Below are 8,836 nucleotides of genomic sequence, written 5' to 3'. Positions count from 1 at the left end.
GCTTTCATGAAGCATTGACGCTTTCTCTGCTTAAGTGGAGAGAGCAAAGTTGCTTTCACAAAGGTCTTTTCCCACATTGCAGATATTGCGCACTTCATTGATATTTATGTCGTCCTTTTTATTGCATCAATTTATCAACAACTCCGCTTCGAAACCTTTATGAGAGCTTGATTTGTTGCTTGCGATGCACTTTTGCTTGAAATGCTGTGCTACTCGTCTAAATCCTCATTTCTGCTGTTTACAAGCAGCCAGTCTTTCTTTTTTGGTTTCTCTCTCTCTTCTACTTTTTGAAAAATTTTGTGGCATTTGGCGAGGGGAATCGCGTTGCTATTGAATGTGAAAAGAAGTGTGGGAATGTTTGAGCATTGAATTGTGTGAAGATATGTTTGAAGAGAATGATCTGTTCTGCTGCGTCTTGCCTTGATAGTTTTCTGCAAAGATAACCATTGTCATACCCTGTCGGTTATTGCATATGATTGAAGATACGCCATGGTTACTTCTTACAATCTAACACGCTGATGGTTTAAATGCGATGGTTGTCGAAATCTAAGGCATAATTTCACTGCAAAAATTTGGCCATATAAGACCGAGCAGTTTCTTCCTGTATTGTTTAGTGAGAAATATAGTCTCATAACCAATATAGCCGCTACACTATAATGACGGCTGTGTGAATCCATTATATTCAAATTCATACAGCTCAGGCTTTGAACAGGTTAGCAGCCATAAGGGGTAGTGACACGAAAATTTTCAGCTGTTTTTTTTTTTGCACCAAATGAAAGATCAAGTCTTCAGGAGCCTAGAAAATGTACTGGTAAGTGTGAGTGACTATGAAAAATTAATTACAACATGTTTTTAAAAGCTAGTTTTGGTTCCTACTGTATATTGATGCCACGGCACGGTATGAGCTTCTCGTCGCCTGCTCGCGCAAGATATCATGACGTTGCCATGGCCACTCTGCTGCGAGGCTCCATTGGTGACACACGAACGGCCATATTGGATGTTTTTGGTGATGTGCAAGCGACCATTTTGTATGTTTCGGTACCTGACGTCGTCACAACTGGCCATACTGTAGCCTGACGTCACACTGGTGTTGATGTCAGCAGATGTGCCATGCGAAAATTGACTTTAATATCAAAATAAAATATTTTATCAGCACTTACTGAGCTTCACACTTGCTCAGAGTGGACTCTGTATACAAGAGATTTTTATGACTGACTAAACTCAGCTTCGAAAATTGGTGTCAGTGCCCCTTTAAGTATGTCGCAAACACATACATGTGAATGTCCTTTAAGAATCTGCACCCTGTGTCTTTACTTTGATCTATTTATTAGTTTTTTGCCTTTGTCTCATCTGGTCACGCATGCACATACTACAGGCAGATTTTGAATGTGAAATTATTTTCTTCGCTTGTAGTCTTTTCACCACCAGCCATGCCAGGCAGAGGGCATTTGTGCAAAAAGCCGAGAGTAAATCCTACATGCATAGCTCAACGTTGCCTAGTCTTTCAACACGCATGCTAGCGCACTCAGTTGTGATGGAGGCAAGAGGGGGGGCATGTGATGCTGCTTCCCATTTATTTCACAGTTCTGTCTCTTTCAGAGAACTTTCCTGTCTGCACTGTAACTAGATCCTTGTTGCATAAATAAAAGCAGTGTACGATACACATTTGCCAAAAGCGTTTTGTGTCACTGTTCCTCTATATTGTGAAGGAAGCAAGGAAATGCCACAGCGACTTGGTGGCAATGGCTTTATGCCGCTAACCACAAGGTCCTGGGTTCGATTCCAAACCGTGGTGGTTGCACTCCGATGCAGGTGAAGCTCAAGAAATGCACGTATACTGTGTTTCGGGTGTCTGTTAAGGACCTGCCACGTGGTCAAAATTGACAGTCTTCCACAATGCAACCATAGGCATGCGCAGGGTGCCCCTTCAGGGGGGGTGAAGGCTCATCGCAATGCCCCCCCTCCCTATTAACTCAATGTATAAGGCAGACTTTGCCCCCCCCCCCCCTTAGGTGACTAGGGGGGCCGCCCCCCTGCCCCCCCTCTGTGCACGCCTATGCCTGCAACCTTTGTTCAATAATTTTTCATGACATCATAGAATGGTTGTTTTGTTTTGATACTGGTTTCCTACAATGCAGTGCACTTATTTGATAGGAAAACGCAGATATAAAAAGGGGCAAAAAGGGAGCAGGCTGGCAGTACGACACCTGTCAACTCTTTTGCTACGAGGTTAATAATATAAGTTACACACTTTCTGCGACGTACAGTCATCTGCAGCATCGTTCGGCCTCGCTGAGGCAATTGTTTAAGGGAGCGGCTTATCACTTAATTGAGATCATTTCGGCGAGCGAAGTCATAACAGGATCGAGAAATTGTGCGTATTCCGGCTTTCAGTTCGGTACTGGACAGAGAATAAAGTGCAGCTTCCTTGGTTCTAAACGGAGACACGTGAGCAATTCTGGATCTGTCCATGGCCGCAAATTCGTTGCGTGCGCATATGAATGGCATTTTCCTGTCGATTTCTTTTTTCTGTCCCTCGGTATTTCCGTGCGAATATGTAGTTGAGTGTTTATACGGTGTGGCGTCCTTTCGGCATATCGGAATAGACGGCGGGGGGGATATGCCGCGGCGTTTTGGCGCGCGTGGCCCGGAGGCGCCAACGTGCGATCCTTGAGGGAGGCGCGGTCCTTCGACGTCGCGACCTCGTCGCCGCGGTCGTTTCTCTTGGCCTCTGCGTAGCACAAGCTGAGCTGAACCTCGAGCTCGATCGAGACGATTGCCGCGACATGTTCTCGTTTCCGCTCATTATACTGCTGCCGCTTGTGCGCTATAGCTATGCGCAACTTCCATCTACCACCTTTTTTTTTTTCTTTCTTTCTTTTCTTCCCGTTTGTGCGGTGCTCTGTTTGGGTTCTTGCCGTCTCTCCGAAATGTCAAAAAACTCGCTTTGTCGGACATCCTGTGGTGCACTGTCCCCGCTGTTTGTCTGCATGACCGTAATGCCTGCAGTACCAGAAAACGGAGTGTTAATTAGCGGAAAAAAAGGTGTTAAGCGGGATGATTATCGCGATGTGCGTTCAGTCATGAGGTTTAATTGAAAGTAGAGCTCTGTGCAACTTTTTTGTGTGTGCTTTACGGTGAGCACGACGCTCAGCAAAATGTATTTCTTTCTCTTTTTTTTTTTTCATCTTAAATTGAAAGCTCAAATATTTCTTGAGTCATTTATTATGGCAGATGGTTTAAAACACGTGAATAATTTGACAGTTCTCTGGTGACAGCCCAGAGGCGAATGTTCTTCGAAGCGGCCGAATGCTTTCAATCTGCAGCCACACGAAACGATTTATTTTCATTTATATATGTATTTTTTCCTCCCGACCGCGCGGGCGCTCGGAGGCGAGATGCAGCCGACACCACCACGCGCTCAGGTAGCCGCGTTTCAGAGAGCGCGGAGGGGCGGAAGCGCAAAATACGAGAAGAAAATAACAAAACCGGAAGCACTAGCCGAGACCGCGTCCAATGAAAAGCGAGCATAGAGCTTTACGTCACCTCCGCTAGGTGAGCGCCGCGCCGGCCACTCCTCCAAAAACCACGAGGGAAAATAGCAGATGTGAGCGAGCCGTTGCGGAGTGTGTGTGCGCCGCGGCTCTGTGCGCTTCTTTTTCCCGCGTTCATGTGGCAACGTGGGAGTTAGTGCTCTTCGGCATCGTCCTCGTAGTTAGCGTTGTCTACGACCCGGCATCACCATGGCGGTGTGTCTGGTGAGAGACCTGGACATAGACGTGAGTCTGGCCGCCGAATGCCTCGTGGCGATGTCCAACGCTCGACCTCGCGACCCGTACTCGGACTCCGATCGGCGCAGCCCGCTGTCTCTGAGCACCACGACGGACGGCAGTGACTGCATGCCCGACGAGCAGGAATCTCACCTCAAGGACACCTCCAAGTACATGATCGCCCGGATACTGACGGACTTGACGCGGGTACCACAAGAGCCGGTGGGTTCGGCCGCCGCGAGGCCCGTAACCAGCGTTAGGCCTAAGGTACGCGCCGCCTCGAACAAAGCGATCGTGGCGGCGGCGTCGGCCACACCCGGCGTCCGTGGACCTTCGTCTGCCATGAAAAAACTCCACATCTGCAACTTCGAGGGCTGCGACAAAGTCTACGGCAAGAGCTCCCACCTCAAAGCCCATCTACGCACGCACACAGGTAAGGATACGGTCGGAAGTGAACGCGCATCGTCTGCTAGCGAGAGGCCGCTACGGAGAACCGGCCCCCGTTTCTTTTCTTTCTTTTTTGCGCACTGCTTTGTCTCTTGATCAGCTGTGAACCGGGCCGATTCGCGCGCTTGGCGATCCGTGCGTACGGCGTTTTTGGGAGTCGTTTCTAGGGAAATAGTGACTACATTTAGTCCCGCAGTGAGCGGGGTGGGGCTGGCGCCCTGCGTTTCTGGCCGCGTTTCTAACCCTCGAGGCAGTAGTACTGGTAGTACGTCGGTCGCCCCGAGAGGGGCGTTCCTCCTTAGCAGACGACAGAGCCTCTGATTTTCCTTCCCCGAAACAGCGCGATGGGCCGCTTATCGCGCGACACATTCGCTCGGCGAACTCCTTCCCGTGTTCGCGAGTGAAAGTTGCAGAGCCACCGGCGATGCGATAACGTCCGGAGATTAGAAGCCCGGCAATCTGGTCGCGTTAATGAAGAGGCGCTGCTGTTTCGCGCGCTGGCCCTGTCGTCAAGGCGGCTTGTCGCGTTGCCTACGTCAGTGATCGGTGGACTGTCGCGAAGCAGGGCGTTCGTACCGCATTCGGCGCGCCGAAGCATGTTGGGGCGTGCTTGGAGCCCGATCTGGGCGGCGGGAAGCGGTAGGGGTGAACCCCCCACCACCATCTCACGGTGCGTGAAAAGCAGCCTCCTCCCAACCACCGAGGCAAAGGGTATGGCGGGCGCCTCGTTGGTAGTACACGTACTTGGAAAAAAAAGGTGGTTGTTCGAGCGAGGCCAACGTGAACACACCGGGGTCTCTTGAACTTCCCTCCGCCTTCATCCGCCCAGTGGCCTTGCCGCGCTCACCGCTGGACGAGACTTCACCCGAACCATCTCGCTCGCGGAGGAGGGGGCCAGCGATCTTTTGTTTTGCTCATAAGTTACCTCACGGGTGCACACCCTTTCTCGCCCCTCTGTGGTTCACGGCGCAAGCACAAAGGCGCGGCGCGCGTTTGCCCGCTGATCGGCGTCTTTAATTTCGTCCTTGAAACGCCATTGTGTTGATCCTGTCAGTGTTTGTTTCTTTTCCCTGGTGTGCCGTTGTTCGCAACCACGCGAGAGCCATCTGCGAAGTCATCGCGTGTCGTAAACGCCTTCTGCGTCGCAGTTGCAGCATCGCAGGTAGATCACTGCGCCCTTCTTGGCAGCCTGCTTTCTCTTCGCGCAACGCGCCCTGCTTCTATTGAACATAGCATTTACTTTACCACACCAAGGCATTGATGCCCGCGTAGTAAAAGCCGCACTGTTCAGTCAGTTAAAAGTGCCACCATTTACATTTCTTTGTTCATGCCCCGATGTGTCTTGACTCGCGGGCACGCACACATGTTCGTCCGTTCCGTCCATTGTGTTTCCGCCCAGTGCGCATCATCGCGTGTCACTGTTCAGAAAGGGTGCAGCGCTTGTTCGCCTCTGTGTTTCCTGCTCAGCGGAGAATATATATATATATATACATTTTTCATTAGGGACCTTTGGGGCAGCAGCTGGATGGAGGCCATAATGCCAGGAAGGGGGGGGGGGGGGCGGCGTTGCGGCGCGGATTAATGTTCAAAATAGTAATAGTTGCAGGAACGTCAATACAAAATTGGCCTGCCAAAGCCGCATTGTTTTTGAAGGGCAGCGACGGCAGACAAAGGAAATATTGTAGCGAACATAAAAAAAAACGTGCAGGAAAACATTTTTTTTTTCTTTTGTTAGCAGGAACATATAAAATAGACTGGCGCGTACAGCAATGCGCTAAAAAAAAAGAACTTGAAAACTAACGCAAATGAGGTCTGCGTTCACGTCTGCAACGTCGACATAACCATACAATACTATAATACCATCTGTCTTTCGTTGAGGTAAAAAGCAAAAAAAAAAAAAAAAGTAGCGCGATGCGTAGGTTTGGCCACGCAGGACGCTCCTGGCAGGTCACAAAGGCCGTGTGCGCGGAGTGGGGGCGGTGGGGGTATCTCCTGCTGCTGACGCGCTGCCGACGTAAATGCCCGCAGCGTTCGGTGCGTCGCACTTGCGCGCTTGCCCAACGCGCATCTCGTGCAACGTGTGCCACGATTCACGTGCTGCGCTCTCGTCTTCCCGGGGGCCCATCGTCGACGTGCGTCCCCAGACTCTCCGGCGCCTCGCGGGGTGGAAGCTTTTTCCGAACACGTGTTCCCCGACCTTGACGCGGGTGTCTCTACACTCCGCGCGCTCGCTAGAGACCCTCCCCCTCCCCATGTCTCCTGCTGCGGACGCGCTGTTGGCGTGCCCCCTTCCCATTTTCACATTTTTCGCTAGTCTTTCTGCGTTTCTCCCAGGATTGCGCACACTTTTTAGAGGGCCACGTGGCGTAGTAAGCGCTGCATTGTTCGCGACGGGTCTTGATCAGGTGCGGCGATTGCCTTTTTGACTCTCTAAAGCACCCGGATCTCTTCTTGATGTCTCCAAGAAAATGCGGAAAACGGAGTGGTGTCACCTAGGTTTAGTAATAAGAGCAGTGCCAACACAGATTTTTTTTTTGTCTTTGTTGAACAGCCCGATTCTGAAAATGACGCGTATTTTGGAGTTTCTGGTTTGCATGTTCGTTCGGAAATGTGCGGTTTTACATGCTCAAATCTTGCACTGTGTTGGCTAGAATTATATGCTCTTTCTCTAACGCCCACGTCATTGACTTCGCTCTGATTTAGTGACCTGCCGCAGTATGTTGTACGGAAGCTGTGGGGTATTCGCAGCAGGGGTTGCATCTGCCGTCGTCGCCCGTAGACTATCATACGCGCGCGCGCGCTCTGCTACCCGGACATTGACGTGCGCGTTAGGCCTAAGGCCACGCCTCCGTCGCCGGGCGAGCACGTGGCCTTTTCCAACTCACAAATGTGCAAGCCGGCAGCTGCGTGGCGTCTCTCGCGTGGCCTTTGGAGCCCGTCCATCTTGGAGATTGTAACGACAGTGTTGCGACACTGCGTACGAGTCTTCCGTCCGCGTCATGCCTTGTAATCTTGAGTGGGCGTGCACGCGCTCTAGCTGTGCTTGCGTCGCCATGTTGGCGAAAGCTGAGCGCTCGCTCGCACGTGGGGCTCAAGGACCACTATGGATTCTAGCATAGAGAGTCTTGGGTCCATCAGGTGACCGACACATCACCCTCTTCGAGGAAAAAAAAGAGGTATTCCATAGAAAGAGAGATAAGAATTTGACAGGAACCCAGGTATTTCCCGTGGCACTAATACCCTTGTCACACGGGTAAGTTTAACCACTGTTATACCCAACTGCCGTTAGCGGACGTAACCATAGTTACCGTAAACCAGACAGAGGCGCTGTCACATGTTTGCAGCGCTTCCAAGCGTTCTTTAGTTGATACATGGCTGCGTTCGTGCAACACCGCTATAACACCGCCTTGTACAGGGCTTCACGCTCGATTATGGACGCGTCAGCAGAGTGTTTTGATGCGCGTCTATCAAATAGCGTGAAGCCCTGTTCAATGAACGAACGCAGCCGTGTATCAATCTCGTGAAATACACACGAGATTTTTGCAGCACGGACAAACTTGTACCTCAAAGCCGCTAATTTATCTTCCCAAATGCGTATCAACGCCTCCGTCGTCGCAACGGTCCAGTTGACACGCTGTTGGCTCGATATTTCGGTGGGAGCCCAACTGCTCGCGTCCGACATGGGGGCCGCCATGTTGTCAGTTTACGGCGCTAACAGGGGTTGCCCACCTCCGTTTACGAAAACGGTCGTTAGCAGATTAACTGCGGTTAAGGCTGTCGTGTGACAAGGTACAACAGCCGTTAGACTTAACGGCCGTCGTACTTAACTGTGGTTAGACTACCCGTGTGACAAGGGTATAAGCCGTGCCACTTTCTTCCTCGAAGAACACTGTATTTCCCGCATTGTAGGCGGAGGCTGCTTCAGCAAAGTTTCTCTTCAAGGCATGCGCAGAACGAACTGTCCATCGCTTTTGACGAGCCTCGTCTTGACACCCCATTGAACTGTGGACATCATTTTTGCAACGAGCGTTCGCACTCACCCCCCCCCCCCTCTCTCGAGGTAGCGCAGCTCGGAAAGCATGTTCCTTTGGAGGACGTGCTTAATTTTGGCACTGCCGTATGAAAGCGAAATCCGGTTTCACGCAGCGAGCAGGTTTCACGCGGAATTTCTAGGGGTCGACGTTTTGAAAGGTGTGTGGGCAAAAAGTTTTTGAGTCAGCGCTGGTGCCCGAGTACATAAACCCTCGACTTCTTTTGTCCTTGGCTTCGCACCAAAAAATGTTCAAGGCCCTACCGGTTTTTCTTTCGTACGCGAACTATTCGGAGAAGGGAGAGGAGCCTTCTAAACCCGTCACACCGTGGATTTCGTCCGCGTCCTCACTAACCTCAAAGCATTCCAGAGATTTTATTGTTGGGGAACACCAAGAATGTGGGGCCCCTAAACCTCGCGTACTTTTGTACTGTCATTGCGTTCTTGTGTTCTCCGGCCAGTTAATAACCACTGTGGCGCAGCTCACTAAGAGAGAGAGAGGGGGGGGGGGGGGTGCTCTGCTGAGCACCATGGCGCCGGTTCGATTCCCTGCACCTTAAACGATGCCAAGTGATCAAAATTAATGCAG

The 8,836-nt window shown here is 51.0% G+C and overlaps 1 protein-coding gene across 1 annotated transcript in view; it reads left to right on the top strand.

The window, feature by feature from the left end:
• Positions 1 to 3,606: 3,606 nt before the first annotated feature.
• The window catches only part of LOC119387169 (Krueppel-like factor 13), a 33,642-nt gene continuing 28,412 nt past the window's right edge, over positions 3,607 to 8,836 (top strand). Inside the window, exon 1 of the mRNA XM_037654480.2 lies at positions 3,607 to 4,203. Coding sequence (XP_037510408.1) covers positions 3,744 to 4,203 — 460 coding nt within the window. The 5' untranslated portion in view covers positions 3,607 to 3,743. The remainder of the gene's footprint in view (positions 4,204 to 8,836) is intronic.

The sequence above is a fragment of the Rhipicephalus sanguineus genome, chromosome 3, assembly GCF_013339695.2.
Source record: "Rhipicephalus sanguineus isolate Rsan-2018 chromosome 3, BIME_Rsan_1.4, whole genome shotgun sequence".
NCBI classification, from domain to species: domain Eukaryota; kingdom Metazoa; phylum Arthropoda; class Arachnida; order Ixodida; family Ixodidae; genus Rhipicephalus; species Rhipicephalus sanguineus.
The sequence above is the reverse complement of the archived record's forward strand: the minus strand, read 5'-3'. Positions and strand labels throughout refer to the sequence as shown.